General features: G+C 36.7%; 2 protein-coding genes across 2 annotated transcripts in view; both read right to left on the reverse strand.

The window, feature by feature from the left end:
- LOC136980687 (dynein axonemal heavy chain 2-like) overlaps positions 1-23,965 on the reverse strand; it is a 647,596-nt gene that overhangs the window by 9,279 nt on the left and 614,352 nt on the right. Inside the window, exons 70-71 of the mRNA XM_067276853.1 lie at positions 18,993-19,142; positions 10,414-10,590 (exon numbers count right to left, since the gene is read on the reverse strand). Of these exons, the coding sequence (XP_067132954.1) occupies positions 10,414-10,590; positions 18,993-19,142 (327 nt within the window). The remainder of the gene's footprint in view (positions 1-10,413; positions 10,591-18,992; positions 19,143-23,965) is intronic.
- On the reverse strand, positions 5,967-7,144 carry LOC136980703 (uncharacterized). The gene has a single exon (XM_067276892.1). The coding sequence runs from the start codon at positions 7,090-7,092 to the stop codon at positions 6,316-6,318; it is 777 nt and encodes a 258-aa protein (XP_067132993.1). The 5' UTR covers positions 7,093-7,144; the 3' UTR covers positions 5,967-6,315.

Raw genomic sequence — 23,965 nt, forward strand, 5'->3', positions numbered from 1 at the left:
TTATGCAATTTGTGAGTCAAACAGACTTCAGATGGTGCTACAAAATGAGACAATATCATTGTAGCACTTCGTGGCTATTATTTTGTAATTAATTTTTTGTGTGTTTATTATTTCATTTTTATTGTATCATCTCCCATTATTATACATGCCCCCTCCATTTCCTTCCTCTATACCACCGGTTCTCAGTTGATGGGATATAAGATATAGGGTTTGACCAAAGGGTTGGTCATATGGGACAGTGTAGTTTCTTCTGGTGAGGGATATACATACGGTGTGTGTCTACATGAGAGGCAAGAGGCACTTTTTCAGTTTTTGGTTTTTTTGGCTATTGGATGATGCAGTGGATAGCAAGAGCTCATCGAGGACAACAGAGGTCGTCACAAAACAAGGAAGTGTGAGTGACAGTCAACCTGAAAGGAAGAAGTCAGGAAGGGCAACCATACTAGAAAACAGGAAATAATGACACCGTTTAAGAATCTGTCTGCATCCAAGTGAAATATGAATGAAGGGAGAAAGGAGCGACCAAAAAAAAATGAAGGACTAATTGGAGAGTTGTCAAAACCTATAATTTTTTTTGTTCATATCTTTTTTATTAAATAAAAAAATAACATTAATACCATAGACATTCTAATCTACACGCCATCAATGCCATAAGATATTGGGCTAGATAAAGGCTATATTATTATTTTAATTATGAAATAATTTGGTACTAGAGTGAGGCGTTAATAAGAGATGGTGCCTAACATTAATTTTTCTTCCAATATTTTTAAATTATTGAAAATTATTTAATTAAATTATAATTATTAATGTTAATAAGAGATGGCACCTAAAGCCTCACTCTAGTACCAAATTATTTCATAATTAAAATAATATTATAGCCTTTATCTAGCCCAATATCTTACGGCAGGGGTGTCCAAACTTTTTGCCTCAAGGGCCAGATTGAATTTAAATACATTTACGGTGGGCCACGTGAATATGTGAATTAAAAAAATCTCATTATGACTAAGGTAGCATTGAATTTTATTTTTTACAGTTAATTGCAGATACACCAATACTAAACAAACGTAGCTAAATTATACATAATTAGAAAATTATTTCATGCAACTTTTAATGGGAATGATGGAACTGTGTTTTTTGCTGAAGAATTTGTTTAAAGTTGGGATTAAAATCTGAAACACCAATTATAAGCAATGATTGCAAATGATCATCCGATAAATTTGCCCTGTACTTTGATTTCAGATACTTCACCCTGGAAAAAGTTTGTTCTCACATACAGGGTGGGCCAGCGAAAACGAAACGGCAGAGTGTTCGTGTTCGTCCAAGCAAAGCGCTCGGACAGGTCGATTTTACTCTCGAGGGGACATCTTTTGCAATAAAGTTTTTGCGATTCTGAATATTAACTAAACAAACATTTTTTTCGAAATAAATGCTTGTTTAGTTAATACAAAATAAATGAGTTTTTAAAATTTTTTGTTGTCTGTTGTATTCAGAATCGCAAAAACTTTATTGCAAAAGATGTCCCCTCGAGAGTCAAATCGACCTGTCCGAGCGCTTTGCTTGGACGAACACGAACACTCTGCCGTTTCGTTTTCGCTGGCCCACCCTGTATAGATAGTCCCAAACATAGAAATAAATTTACACACAAATTGCTTTAAATTTGGAAACTCTTTTGCATTTTAAATCCTTTTTTTATCAAATATGATTTTTGCATTTTTTTTTCAATTTTCGATATACATTTTTGAAAATCAAATGGGTTCACGCGAAAAAATCAGTATTTTTCAAAAGCCTTCGCAGGCCAGATAAAATCACCTGCTGGGCCGGGTCTGGCCTGCAGGCTGTAAGTTTGGACACCTCTGTCTTATGGCATTGATGGAATATTTTTTATTTTTCAATTTGCTTTTGTTTCTTTGCGCTATTATTTTGTATTCTTGTCGGGTATCGAAGGAGCCTCACACAGTGGAGGAAGGATAGGAGAAGGTGTGAATGAAAACAAAACTTGTAACAGGCCTGTAATTTGTACTGTATTTGTATCAGTGGCGTAGCGTAGTGGGGGCGGCAAAATTTCACAATAAATAATAATATCTTGTAAAAATACCTAAATAAGGGGGCGGCGAAATTTTTCTCCGCCCCGGGCGGCTGACACATTCTATACAAATCAGTGGCTACGCCACTGATTTGTATAGAATGTTTTAAGTGTGTTTAGTGTCACAAATAAACTTGTAGTGCTCTGTCACTAATTTGTTATAAGTATATATTTTTTTTCTTCATTTTATTTTTTTATGTGTATCGGGATTGGCCCTGCATTGGAGCCCTACATTGTTGCGATATTTTTTTTTTATAAAACATTCCGTTTGTCACGTACCTCCGTCTTCGGCAACCACTCATTGGTCTGGGGTTGGTTGTGATGACATAACGTAACTGGCTAAAAGTCCCAGATGGCAGGGGTTATAAAAGGGAGTGTATAACATGCACGAAGCTTTTTTTTTTCTTCGAGACTTCACTGTGGACAGAGGGAAAGTACACTAGCAGAAGGATACTAAGGTGAGGAAGCTTCGACAAAGGTCGGAAACGAATAGGTCGGAAAGGTGAGGAAACGAAGTAAGGGTTGAAGGTAGCTGGACTCAGGTTTGGACAAATCCATTTGCATCCACATGGATATTCCACCCAGAGTGTAATAACTGTTGATGAGAGATAGAGGATAAAGGGAATAACCCATACAAGTGTGTAGTGCACCTGTTCCTGTTGAAAAATTTCTTGTTCAGATCGAACAATATTCAATGAATGTGTTGGTTCTCTCAGCATGTTCTCTTCATTGTTATATACTGTAAATATTACTGTAGTGTTTTTACTGCTATTAATTTTGCTTCTCGTCACTCCGCGCGATTAAAAACGAATGAGACGAACAGTAACAAAACTACGTTTATTTTCTGCTCGCGTAACAGTTACATGACTCGACGATGTGGCTAACAAAAGGCAACTGGCTGACCAAAAGGTCCCACAGGGTGAGTCCGGTCCCGTTCCAGGAAGTAATAACTCTTACCACCTGGGGTTCGTTACGACTGTTAAGATGTGGAGAGTGACGTTCCCCACAGAGTATCCCCCAGTGAGGGACGAGCGATAGAACTGATGTCGAACGAATCGCTTAACGTTACATTATGGTGACTAGTCTTTTAGGAAAATGAACATGACGGCCTGATCTCGTGGTAACAGTTTGATCTTTTTTGGAGGTCGTTTCCAGTTTTTTGTTATTCGCTGTTGCAGATGAAGATGGTGTCTGTGATGGTCTTGATTGGACGGGTTTTATACTAGATTTCTGAAGTGGTTCGTCCTGTAAGATATACGCTGGTTTTACTCTGTCAATTGAGACGGTGGATTTGCGACCTTGGATGTCAATTACTAGTGTTTTGTCGTGTTTTTCTAGCACTTTGTATGGGCCTGAGTAAGGTTGACGAAGAGGAGGTCGGTTTGCGTCGAATCTTAAGAAAATATGTGTACACTCTTTTAGTTCTGGATGAATGAAAATTTTCTCTGTGGAATGAGCGGAAGTTGCTAACGGTTTCAGATTGGCCATGTGGGTTTTTAGTTGGCTGACAAAAGATTCGCAAGAAATTCGTGGGGTGTCGGGGCTAATGATGTCAGCTGGTAATTTTAACGGGGTACCATATAACAGTTCAGCTACTGTTGCGCCTATATCGGCTTTAAGTGCTGAACGAATTCCCAGGAGGACTACCGGAAGGGCGTCGGTCCATTTGGAGGATTCGTGTGCCATTAGCGATGCCTTCAGGTGTCTATGTAATCGTTCTATTAAACCGTTTGATCGGGGATGGTATGCTGCCGAATGGATGCGATTGGTGCCGAGAAGTCTGGTCAGTTCTCGGAAGAGGTTCGATTCGAACTGACGTCCTTGATCGGTGGTGATCGTAGTAGGGCATCCGAATCTTGCGATCCAACCTGAGAAAAAGGCTCGGCATACCGTCTCAGCAGATATGTCGGCAATTGGGATGACCTCTGGCCATCTGGTAAAACGGTCGATCACTGTAAGGCAGTAGTGTTTCCCGTCAGCTGGCGGAAGTGGTCCTATCAGATCCATGTGAAGATGGGAAAATCTTGCTTCCGGAAGTGTAAACTTTCCTATCGGTGTCCAGGCGTGGCGGTGAATTTTCGATTTCTGGCAGGGGATGCAATGTCGTGCCCACTGACGGATGTCCTTCCGCATGCCCGGCCAAACATAACGGCTCGAAATTAGCTTAGTGGTTGCTGTTGCTCCTGGATGAGAAAGTCCATGTAGATGGTCGAAAATGGTTCGTCGGAGATTATGCGGCACGAAGGGGCGAGGTGTTCCGGATGATGTGTCACAGTATAGGTCGATTTCGTTAGGTGGAAAGGATTTCGGCTCTAATTTGAGCGACATAGGATCCTTTAACAATTGATGAAGTTCCGAATCTGTAGCTTGCGTTGTGGCTAGCTCTCGGAAGTCTACAGGAGAAGCAGAGGTGATCGAATCTATCTCGATGCGGGAGAGCGCGTCTGCTATCGTGTTAGCTGTGCCCGGAATATGACGTATATCCGTAGAGAATTGGGATATAAAATCGAGATGCCGCATTTGTCGTGGTGAACATTTATCTGGTTTTTGTTTGAAGGCATATATGAGCGGTTTTTGATCCGTGTAGATCGTGAATTCACGGCCTTCTAGCATGTGGCGAAATCGTTTTATTGATGTGTATATTGCCAATAGTTCTCTGTCGTAAGCTGACCAGTTGCGTTGATTTGGTGCCAGTTTCGCTGAGATAAAGGCGATGGGTTCCCATTTCCTGTTGTATTGCATCAGTGCTCCTCCAACCGCTACGTCTGACGCATCTACCCATATGCATAGTTTAGCTCCGGGTAGTGGATGGTGGAGAAGTGTGGCTTTGGACAGTGCTTCCTTAGCTGATACGAAGGATTGTTCTGCCGCTTCTGACCATTGCAGAGATCGTGATTCTGCTTTCCGAGTGAGTGACGTACGTTTCCCGTTCTTTTTTCCTTCTAGTAGCTGCACTAGCGGGGCGAGGGTGTGCGCCGCTCGAGGGATGCATCTCCTGTAGAAATTTATTACGCCTAAGAATCGTCTAAGTTGAGTGAGAGACGAAGGTTTGGGAAATTCTCGGATGGCTCTGACTCTATCAGGGAGTGGTTCCAGACCCTTTCCCGAGACCTTGAATCCGAGAAATTCGATTAATGGTACGCCGAAGGTGCATTTCGACGGATTTATGGTTAACCCATATTCTTGGAGGCGTTGGAATAAGTCGCGAAGATGCGAGATGTGTTCTTCCTGGGAGCGTGACGCTATTAATATGTCATCGACGAAAGCATATGCAAAGGGGAGTCCTCTGGTTACTTCGTCGATGAACCGTTGAAATGTTGCGGATGCGTTGCACAATCCGAATTGCATCCTGGTACTCTCGAAGAGACCAAACGGTGTCGTTATAGCTGTTTTGTGCACGTGCGGTGGGTAGATGGGTATTTGATGATAGGCCTTGATTAAGTCTATGTGAGAGAAGATTTGTGTTCCGTGCAGTTCCGATGTGAAATCTGCGATGTTTGGAACGCTGTATCTGTCCTTTATGGTTTGTGCGTTTAGAGCACGATAATCTCCCACGGGTCGCCAATCTGAACTGTTTTTCTTGGTGACCATGTGGAGTGGTGATGCGTAATTGCTTTTTGATGTTCGCATATGGCCGAGAGCTATCATCTTATCGAATTCGGCCTTAGCGATTTTAAGCCTATCGGGTGCTAGGCGACGTGGTTTCGCAGTTACGGGCTGACCAACAGTTTCTATGTGATGTACAACGTTGTGTTTTACGGGTTGGTTAGGACGTGGAGGTCTGGTGATCTCAGGAAATTCTTCCAATATCTTATGATATATGGAGTCGTTGGTCGTTATCTTGATAGAGTGGATGGAGGTTTCTAATAATTTGCCTGGAGAGTTTACCTTTGTCTGAACGTCTGTGAGACATTTTCGTCTAAGATTCGGTACCAAATGGAAGTGATACAAGAAATCTGCGCCTATTATTGCTGTTGACACGTTGCCAATAAGGAATTTCCAACGAAAAATTTTCTTTAACCCAAAATCGAGAGTGAGTGTTCGTTGGTCGTAGACATGAATTGCAGTTGTGTTTGCTGCCATCAAGGTCATTTGAGATGCGCGCTTCTTTTGTGACGAGGAGGCTGGAAATATTGATACGTCGGAACCTGTGTCGACGAGAAAGTTTACGTTCGTTCTCTTGTCTAGGATGAACAGGCGACGAGATTGCTCCGGCAAAGTGCATGTCGCCTCTACGCTTCGCCGCTCTCGTTTGTTGGAAAACTACACGGCGGAGTACATTTTTGTGCCTTTGCGCCAAAACGGTTGTGGTACCAGCAGTAGTTGTTGATACTGCGGTGAGTGGAATTGTTGCGATGTCCTGAACTACTGCGGGAGCGTCGAGAAAAATGGTCGCTGCGATCCCGACGTGCCTGCGTTAGTTTATCGATTCGCTTGTTAAGTTTATCTATTTCGACTAGTATTTTGTTGGTTAAGGTATCGGGCTTCTCAGGTTGCGACACTGAAGCTATCGTTGCAGGGGTTACTTCCACCACGCGGTCCGCTACTTCCGCTGCTTTGTCTACGTCGAGTGGGGTAATGGCGGCTAGGATAGATTGGACGGAAGTCGGAAGATGTTGTATGAATAACTCTAGTATAACTGCGTCCGGGATTTGAAAATTTTCCGCCCGACGCTTTAGAACACGTAGTAGTTCGGAAGGTTTGCGGTCTCCTAGCTGTTCTCCGGCCAATAGTTTTCGTAACTCTTGTTGAGACGATTCGCCGGATCGTTTAATAAGTTCCACCTTTATGTGACCGTACGGGTCTGTACGGTCCGGAGAAATAATAATGTCTCTAACCGTTGATGCGACTTCCGGTGGTAAATGAGCCACTACGTAGTTGAACTTTGTGGCACTTTCCGTGATCGGCTTTGGAGATCCTAGAGCAAATGTGCTTTCGCACATGTGGAACCATAAGGCTGGGTCGGAAAAGTTGTACGGAGGGATTTTTACTGCTCCAATCTCGGCCATGATCTGACGATTGAAGTCGTGAACAAGGAAGAACGACGTACCTGATGAAGGTTCCAATGGGTGGATTCGGTAGTTTTCTTAGTTGAATTACGTTATTAGTCCGGGTTCGGGTCACCAATGTAGTGTTTTTACTGCTATTAATTTTGCTTCTCGTCACTCCGCGCGATTAAAAACGAATGAGACGAACAGTAACAAAACTACGTTTATTTTCTGCTCGCGTAACAGTTACATGACTCGACGATGTGGCTAACAAAAGGCAACTGGCTGACCAAAAGGTCCCACAGGGTGAGTCCGGTCCCGTTCCAGGAAGTAATAACTCTTACCACCTGGGGTTCGTTACGACTGTTAAGATGTGGAGAGTGACGTTCCCCACATTACTATTAGGCTAAGCGGTTCTTTATTTCAGCAATTAATGTAGTAGTGTTTTGATTGTTGTATTTTTTTGTCATATATATATATATATAAAGTTTAAGTTTTCCTTCCTGGAACCTGTGTCCGAGTGATAATTCTTTGTACGACCCTTGTGTTTTCCTTACCAACTGTGAGACCGATTTTTATCGATACCATACTCACTACAAACTTTAGTTATTTCATCATACACTTTTATGCTGACTAATCGTTCATCCATGATTTGTTTTTTGTTTTGATCAACCTTGCAGCCACCATGTGCTACGGGAGTTACTACATCATCTTAGTCAGGGTAATTCTTAGTTTGTTAGCACAGGCAATACATTACAGCCTATAAAAACTATGTCAATTATTAATCTATCCAATATTAGCATAGATTGGAAAGGGTCAAGACCATTAATCAAAGAAGAAGCAGTTTTGAACACAGATTATATTGTCATATGGTATAAATAGGCTTACCATAATATTTTTTTCTCAAACTGGGACAATTTTGAAAAAATACAACAGAAAATTAAGCCTAGTAGGATAGGTACCCATGATTGAAAAGGCTAAATAAAGTAGTTGTTAACAAAAACAATGAGTTAAAAGCAATTTTTAATAACTGAAATAAACATATCTTATTATTAAGAAGTTATTAATATTTATCATTAGTGTAAACTTTTTAAAAAATTCTTTGTTACTTAAATCGGTACATTTAAAATATGACAATATATCTGAGGAAGTTCCTATTACTTGTCTTATGTTTTGCACATTTCAAGTGATTTTTAATGTTTGAATGCCCACCATGAGTTACTAAAAATTCTGAAAAGCACAGTTCATTTTTCACTTGGTCAATATGATCACAAACACTTTTTCAATCATTAGTAAAAACATGGTTTCTTTTTGGCATTTTGGAGATTAATTTAATGTACCGGTATGATACAAAATAATCACAAATGCCAACTAGCAATATGAACCTGACTATGATAGGACATGTGCAGCAATGACATGACCAGTGTAAGTTTCAGTATTGCCAACTCTAATCGAAACAAAATATCTAAAAAAATGAAATAAAAATATCTGGATCTCATAAGCTATGTGCTATTATAAATTCTGTAAAAAAATAAAACATCTAAATTCATTAGGCCATATGCTATAAATTTTGGAGGAAAACATCTAGACAACATTAAAAGTACTTAGATCTAGATACGAAATATTTAGATTAGCATCAGTGAGTGTAATTGTCAAGTTGCCATTTTACTTGAGGCTGCACTATTTTTACTTCTTGTATATTTGGCACTTTTAAAATTTTACCAAATAACAAGGACAAAATGACAAACTGGCTGGGATGCTGGGACAACATCGTCAAACCGGGACAATCCCGGTCAAAACAGGACATCTGTTAAGCCTAGGTATAAAAAATAAAGTTTAGATTCTGTGGTTGTGCACATCACCAGCAGTCAAGTATGTTTAGAAAAGAAATATTTGTGGAAAGTTTGCATTTAGTCTTCAAATCTGTATTATTTTTAAATATATATTATATGGGAGGGGAGGATAGTGAGAATCTATATTTTGTAGAAAGATTTCCATGCTGTGGGAAGGAGTCAACCACATGAAAGATAATGGCAGTGTTACTGTGGGTGGCTTTGTACGTTTCCACTTGCTCCAGATGCTTTTGGAAAGATTGCTTAGATGAGTTATGTAATAGGCATGCTTCATGGAATTCAACTAGGATGTCTGGTCAGAGATATAGATAGCCAAAGCAATGTTGGCCAAACCTTTGTTGATAGACGTATGATGCTCTTTGAGGCAGGTATTTAAAAGACGAGTCACAGCTCCTATGTATTCTAAATGGCAGTTGGACCTAAGACCAGGGATACTATAGATGCCCAGTAGGTGGTGCCTGTCAGGATGGTCTTTAGTGTTGCAGAGGCGGGAGAAAATTGATGGACTTCTATGGAAAGCTAATCAAAAAATATTTCTTTTGGAAATTTCTTTGTACAGGGTGGCAAGCTTCTTGTCGTAAGTGACAGTTCTGTACATTGTATTATGGGAGTGATTTAATTGCGTGGTGGAGGTGGTGCTGGAAAGTCGATAAATAAGGCCTCGTATAATGTATTGTGGCCGTCGGCCATATTATACACGTATTTTATGTTTTTAATACGTAATATAAGTTAGTGTTAGCAATTCTTTTGTTTCTTTTGTATTATCTATCCTCCTTTACTTTCCCCACCACTCCTTTTTACCCTTTGGGTGGGATTATAATTTCTAAGAAAGAGACAACGAATAGAACAATAGAAGGGATGGCGCCGTGGGTCTCGACGAGAGAAAGTGAATCACTTTTCGACTGGACTGCGGAGAGAGAAGGTGTGAAAAGGAAGCGATCTCGAACAAGGTGGATAAGTTAGCAGCAGAAGAAAAGGAAAGGATACGACGGGAGAGTGAGAGATTCACCGAGAACATGGGAAGCCTATAAAGATCAAACAGGACTCAAGAGCGGTATCCCACCAAAGTATTTCAATCTTCGTCTATTTTTATCTACATGTATATATTTGTTCTTCCCCTTAGTTATAAGTAGAATAAGTTTAGTTTTAAGATCTGCACGCGTATAATTTGTCGGGTTCCGTTTTGAGCGCGCTCTTTCGACTGTTAAAAGGCTTTCTTTGTAAAGTTGGGATCCATAAAGAACCTGTTTCTGTTCTTTCTGGCGAGAATAAAATCATACCTTTGGTAAAAGTAACATGTTTCGATTATTATTTTGTGTCGGTCTGTTCACGGAAACCGTTACACCTCGTCACGAATCCTCACAGTATATTAAGAATACAATTCATTATTTTAAACAAAACAAAAAGTTTTCATTTAGTTTATACATTATTAAATTAAGAAAAAAATAATTACTAAAAATGTCTAGTAAAATGTAAAAAATAAAATTACCTTATTTATTTTAGAATATTCTTGAAGAACAGCTGTTAAAAATCCTTTAGGTTTAGTAAAAGCTGATAACCAAAACTTTATTGGAGGATGAGCCATCATTACCCATTTGTCAAAATGGCTTATCCTTTTTATTAAATCTTCAACCCATGAGCCTAATTTCTTCAAAGATGGATAAATCTAATCATAAAAATTAAAGTTATTATATTATTACTATTATCATCATCATTTCATAATAATATACATTTTAAAATAATATGCAGGTAACATACATAAATTATTTTCTTGGAACAAAAACTAAATAATATAAAACTATTTTGCTAGTATTTTTGAATTTTCTTTAAGGAATAAGGACATAACATAAACAAAATTCTACATGAAAGTCAGAAATGAAAAAAAAATAAACATTCTGGGATATTTTAAATTCAAAAGCAAACAAAACATCCAACTGCAGTTGGATCATCTTCAATAAAGATAACATCGTAAGTTTTTATTTTCTCAACACAAAGTTGAATTAACATCAAACCCGATATACATGATATTCAGAGGGTAATCAAATATTAGAATGCTTTAGGTTCCTGTTACAATCAGACATTTCGTCTTTTCGGGCCAATTACATATTAGTTTAATTCACAAATTTTTTTACATGACAATCCTATCATCTGTAGACAATTGAAAATACAGGGGAGAGGGGAGGAGTATGTGAGAAGTCCTCATTTTTTCATGTTGCGTAATTGCTATCTTTTCCTGGTCATCTTGTCAATTGGAGTAGAGTCTGTTGACTTTCTTTGTACAGTCCTGTCATCACTGGTCACCTTTGTGTTCTTCCTGTAATGGCACCAAAAATAAAAGAGAGCTGCTCTCACAACCACAAGTTAATATATACCTATTCCTGTTCCCCTATTGGGTTTATTTCCTTTCCAGGCAATAATGGGCAATGGAACATTCTAGAAGCTGATAAACAAAGGCTTCATAACTGACAATTTAATTTTATATACAGAAATGATGAGCAATTGTCACAACATAATCAAAAATTTTTCTCTAAACTAAACCATATACTGACAAGCCAAAACATTAAAACCAACTATCTAATATGTTGTGAGTCTTCCTATTACCACTAAAAAAGCCTTTACTGATGAGACATAGATGTAATGATGAGATGCTGGTAAGTAGTGCTTGGCATTTTATACCATGTCTGGAACAGTAGATACTGCAGTTTCCATAAATTATGGAGTTTGGGTGATGCAATTTGTAACTGTTTATCCAAGGCATCTCATAAGTGTTAACGTCTGGGGAATTGGAAGACCATGTCATTAAAGAGAATTCCCCATCATGTTATTGGAACCATTTCTGAACATTCTTTGCCATATGCATGGTATGTTGTCCTGTTGAAAGATGCCATCACTGGCAGAAAACACAGATGCTATAAACTGGTGTATTTTGTCTGCAACAATTTGCAGGTAAGTGTCAGTTTTCAAACTCTCTACCACAGGTATGAGGGGGGTCCTAGTGTGATAACCGACAGCGAATGAAAAGTTATTTTAGTTTCGTTTTTGTGAATAAAACGAGGACTACAAACATATTCTTGATAATTTACAAATTATTCTTTACTTTGCTATGTTATTAGGTTCTTTATACATCGGATCCCAATGTGTAGGCGGTAAAAATACAGAACTTTATATACATGAAAGAACAAAACAAAACTCGATTCCTATTACAAGCGCCTATAACTATACTTAACCTACTTACAAACTATAATTATAAACTATAAGGGGAAAAGAATTGGTGAATATAAAGATAGAACAAGGGGAAAGAAGAAATACCCGGGCTTTTCCTTTGATGCTCCATAGTGTTGGGCAGGGCTACTGTTGACTCTTCTACCTTTGTCGCCGACACTTTATTTTGCTCTTTCTTCTTTTACTTAATATATATATATCTGTCCAATTTATCTTGTTAATAACTCACTTTCCTCGGTATCGTCAGTGTCGAGTCCGTACGATACGATCAGTAGTTCTATGAGTTCTATGGGAAGTTTCTGGCCTCCTTTGACAAGTTGGATGGCTTCTTCTTCTCAACCTCTCTCGTTGAGTTACACTTACCTCACTTCTCTCATCCCAATCCGGAGTTCCTTTCTTCTCTCCTTCTCTTGAGGTCCTTCTCTCTTTGTCTTCTATATTTTCTTTTATTACTCTTCTTTTATAATGTTGTTTTTAAAAGTTGTTTTAAATGTTGTTTCTAGTCGTAGATGGTGAATATAAAGATAGAACAAGGGGAAAGAAGAAATACCCGGGCTTTTCCTTTGATGCTCCATAGTGTTGGGCAGGGCTACTGTTGACTCTTCTATCTTTGTCGCCGACACTTTATTTTGCTCTTTCTTCTTTTACTTAATATATATATATCTGTCCAATTTATCTTGTTAATAACTCACTCCCCACTAGATGGTAGGACAATTAAGAGGGAAACCTTTGATCCCCACTCCTACCTTCTGTTTCCCTTCATTTTATTGCTTTATTCTTTTACAGCATTGTTTTTCTTAGTCAACAGGTTAAAGATAGAGAAAGAGAAAAAGGGGGAAAGAAACAAAGGAAACCTTAAGCCTAACTTAAATTAAAAATTTTATTAATTACAAAAAAATAGTAATAAAATAAATAGTAATTAATTACAAAAAACTAGTAATTACAAAAAAAATAGTAATAGTAAATAGTTTTCTTGAGGAGCACTAGTGTAGCCAATGGCCACACTAGTGCTCCTCAAGAAAATATTTTCCAGACCATCAAATTCCCATCACCAGCCTGGATATATCTCAGTGCATCCAGGTGCAAAAGCTTCCTTGGGCAAGTGGCACACTCAAGCTCTCCTGTCTACTTGGTGTAATAAAAATCATGATTCATCAGTCCATGCAATTCTCTTCCAATCATCAATGGTCCAATGTCATGATTGCATGCCTACTTTAGGCATTTTTGATTATGAACAATGGTGAACATAAGCACACAAAATGGGCCAGTGGTTACGGATATCCATATCCAATTGTGTGTGATGTGTAGATCCATATCCATTGTGTGCCATATCCATACATTGGCCCTATCACCAAGTTGAAATTATGGGTAATATCCTTCATAGTATCTCTCCTGTCTCCAGAGGCGAATTCTCTGAGCTTGTTTAGTATGTGCTGCATGCTTAAGAGAAAGTTTTGACTGTCAATATATTTTTTATATGCCAATAATAATTTATTCTAACGTCTAAACTCTTTTATCATTTGTGTTTCTTTTCACATTTACAGCTAGTGGCTAGCTATTTTAAGTCAGTGCAATGCTTGCGGGAACTCAATCACTTGCTCATGTGAAGGTTTGCCGCGGCAAACAAGTGTGCATGAATGATATCATTCGAAGCATTTAACACAGCCAGATTGTATTGAAAGCTTGCGGTACCCAGTCAGTATATATGTATTGTGTACAGGGGCAGATCTACATAGAGATTAATAGGACTTAAGCCCTGGACCCCCAGTGTCAAGGGCCCACAAAATTTGAATTATCATCATAAATGTTTAATACTTTTTCATCTTATAATATAATCGAGATGGGTTGTAATAATAATAATAAGCACAGAGCCCAAACGATTAAAAGTTGAAAGTTGAAATTTGTATTATAAACGTTATGTAACATTAAATACTTATTTTACTTCAACTTATCAGTTTTATTTCGGTTTTTTAAAAATTCATTTTATTCTTTTGGTTTTTCAAACATTATCCACCTTGTAATTTTTATCCATCTACAGCAGGCATGTCAAACTCATATGATATTGTGGGCCACATGATCTATTTTGTATAAGTCGGGAGCCGCATGTTTTCAATGTTCAAAAAATTAATAAAATATGGTTTTGAGAACGATTATATGATGTATTTATTAGACTCAATGTATTGTATATTATACGTACATAGACATTTTATATTTCATATTATTTTTTAAACTTAAGCTATAAATATTTTATCTTTTTTATAAAAACAAAAATAAAAGCTATAATAAAAAATAAACAAAATCACAGTTTAATATTACTTTTTAGAAGATATTTGACAACGTTTTTCACAAAGCAAGTCATCAAAATTTGGTTGAATATATTGAGCTGATGCAATTTTTAAAATTGATGATAAATGTTGATCGGTTAACCTTGACCTTTCTGAATTTTTGTTATTTTTCATTAAAGAAAATAGTTGCTCACATAAATAAGTGCTTCTGAACATAGCCAGTATACGGGTAACAAACGATAATATTTTAGGAAACCGATCTACAGATAAATATGTATAAAAATCTGGAATTCCAACATCCATATATTTTTGCTTCAGCAAATTATCACATTGGATTTCAATTAATTCCATTTGTAAGTTTTCATCAACAGTTTCAATATCGATAGATAGAGGTAAAGTAAAAAATCGAAATTGTAATTCACAGCGTTTAAAATCAGAAAATCTTTGATCGAATTCCATTTCTAACGATTTAATTTGGTGAGCATATTTTGTAAATTTTAATTTAGGTGATTTAAGCAATAGATATTGACAGTTTTCAAAGTGAGACAAGTTTTCTTTTTCTATTTGTTTTCGCCAAAGTGATAATTTTTGTTTGAAAGCATTAATATTATCAAATAGCATTGTAACAACATGATTTTTGTCTTAAAGCTTAAGATTAAGTTGATTAAGATGACTTGTAATATCAACTGAGAAAGCCAGGTCCTTTATCCATTGTCCATCTTTTAATTCAGCACATTCATAATTTTTTGTTTCCAAGAAAATTATGATTTTGTCCAGCAATGTGAAGAATTGTTTTAGCACTTTATGACTCGAAAGCCAACGAACTTCCGTATAATATGGTAGATCGGTGTATTCACATTCAATATCTTCCAGAAATGAAGCAAATTGACAATTATTAAGTCCACATGCTCGAATATAATTTACAATTTTGATGACTATTTTTAAAACATGTCCGATATTTAAAACTTTGGAACACAGTACTTGCTGGTGAATAATACAATGAAAATGTTCAAAATTATTATTACCATGCTGTTTGCATGTTTCTTTTAATCTTGCAACAACTCCTTTAGTAATACTGGTCATGGTAGGTGCACCATCAGTTGCAAGACAAACCAACTTTTCCAACGGTAACTTATACTTCTTCAAAACTTCCATAAGTGCATCAAAAATATCAGCTCCAGTAGTTGTATTATGCATAGGAATGATTTCTAAAAGTTCTTAACTTATTTTTAAATTAACATTGCATCCGTGAATAAAAATGGCCAGCTGAGCGATATTTTGAATATCTGTACTTTCATCAATTGCAATAGAGTAGGATTGAAATGTTAATATTGTTGAATTGTGCTGATATCTCAAATTATCGGCTGTTTCATCAACTCTGCTAGCTACAGTATTTCGACTTAAACTTACACTTTAAAATTTTTTTTTGTGCTGGACATAATACTTCCGCCGCTTTAATTAAGCATTCCCTAATAAATTCCCCTTCGGTAAATGGTTTCGATCTGCTTACAATTAAATGTGATAATATATAACTAACTTTTACAGCAGCTGTATTGTCTTCAACAGATTTAGTGAATACACTTTGTTGCTTTTGAAGGAGTGATTTCAATTCCAACGTATTGGTCATAGTTTCTTTTATGATTTCTGTCATAGTGCCTTTTAAGATTATATTCCTTAGGAACTGAAATAGAGTTTTTACATATCAAGCATAATATTTTATTCTTATTCTTTTGGACACAAAAATATTGCAATTCCCATTTTTCTTGAAAATTACAATGTTCCTCTTCAATTGACCTTTTCTTACTCATTGTTCTTGAAGTTAATCAAATTTGAAATACCTCTTTTCAAATTAAACAAAACGTTTATGACAACTATTTGACGTTACATGAACTTACAAGGTTTATGAGATTTACAAATCACAAAAATTACGACGTTTACAAAGTAGATTCACACAAACAATCAAAGTTCCAAAAGTCACTATTCCTGAACAGATCTGTCGAAAAGACACCTTGCGACGTATACTTCGGATACAGTTACTCGGAACACTCCTCCCGTCACTCGTCACGGCAATAGTAGACGAAACACCTTACGGTAGAGCACACAAACATCCGCCTTGAAGTTCCAGCAAAAACTTGGCTTTCACGCCAAAACCTTTCCTTTTATACGGATTGTAGCAATCGCTGATGGACCAATAAGTGCGTAGCAGTCTTCCACGACGTCCGCTCTCATACGATGTTTGCCAGCCAATCATCATTCGTAGATTCAAAGCCACGGCCGTTATCCAACCGTCTTTCATAGCGTCGACCAATTTGAATTGGTTGGATGAAATACGGAACAAACAAACACAAAAAGGGCGGGAATTGTACAGTTCAAAAAAGTTCAAACTTTCCAACTTCAAGCGTCAAAGCTTGATATTTAAAAATTTTTAAAAAGTCTTGGCGGGCCGCATGTTTGACATGCCTGTGTGATAAGTGGAATGTAAAAGACGAATGATATGAACAATTCACGAGGAACAAAAATATTTATTTACAGAATTATTTTATTAACAGGTTACTGATGCCCGTCACAGAGACGAATTCTCGTGGATATATATAGTCTCCGCTCTCGTTCAGAATTTTACAATTTATGTTATACTCGATACGATTGTAATTAACTACTTATAACTATACTTACAACTAAACTTAATCTATCACTATGACTAATAGAAATAGAAAGATGAAGAAAGTAATAGGAGGTGCTACTGGTAGTTAGACGAAAGGGGTCCTGATCTGGGAGGTCAATTACGGTGGATGTCCAATCCGTTAGCATCGGGTTTTATACTATGCGGTGGATACTCGATATGCACTGAGGTGTTTCTTGAGACTTCACAGGAACGAATCTCTCAATTAGTTCTCGATTCTGTCCCACACTTTCTATCTGGGCTCTATCTGTTGGTCTTCATTTCACGCACATACCCAAGGAGTCTCTCTCGACCTTCCTTCTCGGTGTCCGGTCCAAAAGTGTCCGTTATTCTTATCCCTCTGACTCACTGTTTATTCGGGCAGGACCCCCTCCTGTCCCTTTTGTGAAAACCACCAATCAGGACCCACGAGAAAAGCCGTTCCTGTCAGGTGACGGGAAGGGTTAAGAGCAGAAGGGAGAAGGATTAAGGAAAGAAGAAAGGGTTTTAATTCTATACACAGTATTTACAAACAACAAAATGGCGGACAGCCACACCTGATCTACAGCAACTGTTGTAAACAGATTCTACCCAGTCAATTACCCAAAGTTTTCTTTAATGTCAATTATGTCGATTTGTAACTAATAATCAGCTATAATGACTGAACAAGGGTTTAAAGATCCGAAATGCATTTCCTCCACCAATAAAGCCTATATTAATAATTGTTCATTGTGTGATAAGTTACTGAAAAAAAACCAATAACTTTAAATTTTAAAAAAAATCCACAACAAAACCAGTAACAACATTTAATTCAAAATTATTGTTTTCTCGCTTTTTCATTTGCAAATTGGTCAATCACTTTCTCCAGATCAAGTTGACAAGCTATTGTTTTTTCAATTGATATAGTAACCAGAGCCAAGACTATATTGTGACATGCTGCTTCTTAAATAAGTTTTGATTAATTTTAGTTTTGAAAAACTTCATTCTGCTGTCGTTGTCATCACCAATAAAGTTAAAAAAATGAGGCATGCTGCAATAATGTCAGAGAAGCTACTTTAGCTGTGATGTGAACTAAAAGTAGTTCAGCAACTTTGCGTATAGAAGTAATTTCTTTTACCTGAGTATAATAAAACATTTTAAATAGAAGCAGTTGAGGCCCAAAATTAGGCAAAATGTCAAAGGAATATGCAAATTGTAACAATTCTGATCCTTCCAGAATATTTTTATCAGATGACGTGACAAGATATGCAGGTGATAAGTACTTAAAAAGTGTACATAATTGTCAAATGGATTCAAATCTAATAGTTAATTGATTAATTATTAAATCCAAAAATTTTTTTTACAAATGTTTTTACAAGTTTTTATTTTGCTCTTTCTAACTTGGTGCCCTCATGATTTGTGCACCCAGAGCAGTTTGTTCCAACTGCTCCATGGTAACTACACCTCTGTGAACATCTTTCATCTTGTATCTAATTAACAATTGTAACATGAATGAAATCAAATCTTTTGACACAATAATTATGGCTACATCTTGATTGGCTAAGAATTAGTTACACCACTGGGCTAATGATTGGTTTGGTCAAAATATCATTGTTTTGCTTGAGTGGAGATGCACCAAAAAAAAGAAAGAAAAATTATATTGCTTTTTTCTGTACATCAAAATATGAAATTTGAAACATTGATATTTTCTATTGTCATCATTCTGTTTTGATTATATTTCTTTGCTAAATTATAAAATTTATTTTTGTAATATCTTAATTTTATAATTATTTTATCATCATATTGTCATTAACAACTTACATTGTAATTTATTGTTTATGTTTATGTTTTTAATCTCTCAGTATTTATTTTTATTAACATTAAAATCTATATTACATAATAAATATTCAATTTTTTGCTTACCTTTTTCCATATTTCAGGAACCTTCTTCTGATAAAAATCATCAAAAATTTCTTCTAATTCTTCAGATAACAACTTTTCACCTTTAAGTCCATGTTTCAAATCTTGTAGAGTATATTTGATAATACATAACAATTTATTATAATTTTCAATCTGAAAAAATGAAATTTAATATTATAATCCAGAAATGTAATGATTTGTCATAAAAAATAAAATAAAGTAAGTTTATCATTATATAATAAGAATGAATTTTCATTTACAAAGAAAAGTTTATTGATATATAATTTACACAACTTCATGTTGTGTGTCACATTTATTCCTATCTTGGTATATCAGCAATTTACATTATTATTTATTATTATTATGTTGGGTTAAGTGAGCTATACTCGGTTAACACCGGTGGCTGTGTACTATGCCGGACCAAAGTCAAGGCATAGTATCCAAAACAGAAATTAAAGAAGTGTATCAGTGTGTGTGTCTGTATTCAGGAATTTTCTCACAATGTGACATGTATTCAATATAGTGGCCTTCTGTAGTGTGATGTATGTGTTTCTATTCAATTCTAATGTGCCCAGGCTTTTGTGTAGTGTGTGTGATATGACACCTGTAGAGGAGAGAACAACAGGTACAATAAGCACCCTATCCATCCTCCACAGATGCCTTATTTCCTGGGCGAGTTCTGTGTACTTGCTAATTTTTTCAGTGCATGCGTTTTGTATATTGTGAGTGTTTGGAATGGATATGTCTATAATGTATGTGATTTTATTGTGTTTGTCAATGAGTGTGATGTCTGGTCTGTTGTGGTAAATTGTTTTATCTGTGATTATGGCTCTGTCGTAGTACATTTTGTGCGTGTTGTTTTCCAATACTGTCTGTGGAATGTATTTGTAGTATGGTTTGTGGAAGTCTACTATTTTGTGTTTCTTTGCAAGCTCTTGGTGTATTATATTTGCTACTTGATTATGTCTGTGTAAATAATCTGTCTGTGCCAAGAGCTTGCAACCAGAGGTGATGTGTTGTATAGTTTCTGGCATGATGTGACATTTTCTGCATGTGTCATTTGTGAGTGTTGTATCTTTGAGTATGTGTTTTCTGTAGTTTTTAGTATTTATGACCTGATCCTGTATGGCAATCATGAATCCTTCCGTCTCCCCAAAGAGGCATCCCCGAGCTAACCAGCTGTTTGACGCAGTTTTGTCAACAAAATCCTGGGCCAGGTCGTAAGGATGCCTGCCATGGAGTGCCTTTCGAGCCCACAATTGCTTAATGGTGTCTATGCTTTTTATATGTTGTGTTGTGTCCATATGATATGAGTGTAAGTTTAATGGTGTGTTATTTGAGTCTGCTAGAGTTACTGCTTTATGTAATTGTGATGTTTCTTGTTTTTTGTAGAAAAACTCTCGCAGTGACTGTATTTGTTTGTAGTGAAGGTTAACTATGTCAATCAGGCCACGTCCGCCATCTTTACGTGGAAGGGTTAATCTTTCTGTGGCAAATTTAGGATGATGTTGTTTATGCTTAGTAAGTGTTGTTCTTGTTTTCCTTTGGAGTTGCTCAAGATCTGTGTGAGTCCAATGTATAACTCCAAAAGAATATGTGAGTACTGGGATGACATATGTGTTTATTGCTTTAACTGTGTGTTTTGCATTTAATTGTGTTCTGAGAATAGCATTTAACCTACTTTGGTATTCTTTAATTAATCTTTGCTTTATTTGTGTATGTTCTGTTAGTTTGGCCTGTTGGAATCCTAAATACTTGTAGAACTCGCCCTCTTCCATGGATTCAATAATGTCTCAATTTCCAAGCGCAAAACCTTCTTTCTTCAGGATTCCTTTTTCTATGTGAACTGTTTTGCATTTATCTAGGCCAAATTCCATTTGTATGTCCTTGGTGTATGAATGTGTGATTTGTAGGAGTTGATGAAGTTGTTTTTGTGTGGATGCATAAAGTTTTATGTCATCCATGTACATGAGATGTGACAGTGTAAACTGTGTTGTTTTTTCGTGTCTGATATTGTAACCATATTGCGTGTTGTTTAACATGTTGGATAATGGGTTCAAGGCTAAGCAGAACCAGAGAGGACTCAAGGAATCTCCTTGAAAAATTCCTCGCCTAATAAAAATTCAGTTTGTTTGTATGGAAGTGTTACTAACCCTGAGATGTAGTGTTGTTCTTCAGTGCTGCATAGTGTTTTGAAAGAATGCAATGAGTGATGGATGTATTTTGTACATGTGTAGGATATGTAGCAGCCAACTGTGTGGAACACTGTCGAATGCTTTTCTGTAGTCTATATATGCCATGTGTATGTTTCTGTGTTGTCTGTGTGCTTGCCGTAGAATGACTGAATCTATGAGTAACTGTTCTTTGCATCCCCTGTGGTTTCTACGACAACCTTTTTGTTGTTCTGTTAGAATGTCGTGTTCTTCAACATGTTTGTATATTTTGTTTGCAATACAGGATGTCAATAATTTGTAGAGTGTTGGAAGACATGTAATTGGTCTGTATTGTGTGGGGTCTGTGGTATTGTTGTTTTTAGGTTTCATGTAGGTGATGCCCTGAGTAAGAAAATTTGGCATGTCTTGTGGATTGATGATGATGTGTGTTAGATGTTTAGCTAGTTCCTGGTGCAGTGATGTAAACTTTTTGTACCAGAAATTGTGAATGTTGTCTACACCAGGTGTCTTCTAGTTGTGTGTTCTGTTAACAGTGTATTGGAAATCGTGTATGTTTATTTCAACACAGGGCATAGTTGGTATGTTGTGCAAGTTTCTGTTCTCCTCCTCGATCCAGCCTGCATCAGCATTATGCGTGACAGCACTGGACCAAAGAGAAGACCAATATGTTGTGAGTTCTTCTTCTGTTCGTGTGCCACTGTGCTGTGTACCAGTGTTTGCTTTGTTATTAATTTGTCTGTAAAAGAGTTTTTCATTGTTTGTAAATAATTTATTTTGTTGTTTTCGTAGTGTACATGTTTTGTATCGTTTGAGTCTACGTGCTTTGGCAGGAAGTTTTTGTTTTAGTGTATCAATGTATTCTGTGATGCGTGTGTTGTGATGTTCATGTTTTGTGTGTGTTTTTATTTTCTTGAAAATGTTTTTGAGCTGTTTCCTTAATTTGGGTGTTATGTTGTTTCTAGTGTATTGTGTCAGCCTGCCTAATTGCTGTCTAATGTCATTTATTTGTGTTTCTATTCTTCTCTGCCAGGCAGGCTTGTGATAGAATTGTGTTTTCTGTGTATTTGTCTGTGATTGTACTTTCAGTCCGTGGTGTGTCACTACTGTGACTGCCCCAGCATAAACTAATGTATGAATGTCTGCGAGTGTAGAAATTGAATGAATGTAGTGTGGTAGTAAGCGAGTGTTTACATAATTTAGTGTTTTTCCTACTTCCTTTGACGTGTTGATTTTTGGTATTTGTGGTCGTTGTGTGGGATCTGTGCTTGTATATTTAGTGAGTGTTTCCTGAAATATATGTGAGAGCGTATTAACTAAATCCATGTCTATGTTATCAGTGATGGATGAGGAAGTGTCTATAGTATCATTAGTGGTAATTGTTGTATGTGTGTTATTATCAATGCTTGTTGCTGGATTATCCTGACAGGTTACGTGATCTTCATTAATGTTAAATGTTTCTGTCTGTTGATGTATTTGATCAGCAACCTGTTGTTTGATAAGTTCAAGTGTTGTTTGTGGAATAAGGTTGTTGTGTATAATTGTTCTTTTTTGAACAACAACCCTTTGTTCGGTGACAGTGAGGTGAGGATACTGTTGTGTGAATCTATGGTGTAGTTGTTGTCTGTATGCTGTCATGTTTGTTTCGAGTTTTGTGATGGTGTAATAAGTACGGATGATAAACTTGTTCATTTCCATTGTCCATTTCATCCGTTGGCGTGGTTTTCCAGCCTTTGTGGTCTGTGGATGCATTGCCACAGAAACACCAAGGCTGGGTTTGTTCCTCACATCTGTTGAGGGCATTGCAGTAGCCATGCTTGGGCCGGTGCTGCTTTCGCCACTGGTAACCAGGGGAGACTGTGGCCTATTTTTCGAACGTGAGCCTCTGCCTAACCCATGAACGCGGACCTTGTTAACTCGGGCGAGGTCCGAGCCAGTATCACATTTAGATCTGGTTACTACCATGATACATATCTCCACAGAATGTGGGTGTGTGGTCACTTTTAGCTTCATTTCTCCCCATAGACCTTACTGGCATGGGTGTCCCTACCAGGAGCTTATGCTCCAGCCTGCATTGCCCTATGGATCAGTAAAATTACTGGACTCTCCCACCACGACCAGGTGGTGACCACGGGAGAGTTATTACTATTATTATTATTATTATTATTATTATTAACTATTATACAATTATTTATGAAATAATGCCATTTGTAAGAACATTTCATTAAAAAAGTATTTTCAAATCTAGGAAAAATATTAAACAAGTTATTTTAAAGTGGTTCAATAAAAATTTACAATTCAGAATTATCCATATCATAAATCAGTGATTAATTTATGACCTCCTGATTTAAGATGGCCAAAACTGGTATATTGAAAAACTATCTTTGAGTCAAACAATTGATTACACTCATTAATGGCAGGATATAACAATTAAATATAAAATACAGCAAAACTTCTCTAATTCAAATATTTCTTTAGCTCAAAGAAAATGAAGCATTCAGCAGGTCTCAATAGAACAGCTTTAATGTCTCTAACTTGAATTTCTTAACTTGAATTTTCTTTAAGTCAAAGTTTTTCATGATCTCTCAACTTCTACAACTTCCCCCAAGTGATCCTAATTATCAGATTTCCATAATATTTTCGGACAGTTAGTTTTATCTACTGTCCAACACCAGACAATGTTCCAGTCCAAAGTAAGAGGTCCTCTTGTTTTAACTCAAAGTATCTCAAAGTACTTGCAAAACTGTTCAATTCCATTTGTTACATTGAACATTTTGCTGAAAGGCATTACATGGGCTGTTTAAA

The sequence above is a fragment of the Centruroides vittatus genome, unplaced genomic scaffold, assembly GCF_030686945.1.
Source record: "Centruroides vittatus isolate TY-2023 unplaced genomic scaffold, ASM3068694v2 contig_717, whole genome shotgun sequence".
NCBI classification, from domain to species: domain Eukaryota; kingdom Metazoa; phylum Arthropoda; class Arachnida; order Scorpiones; family Buthidae; genus Centruroides; species Centruroides vittatus.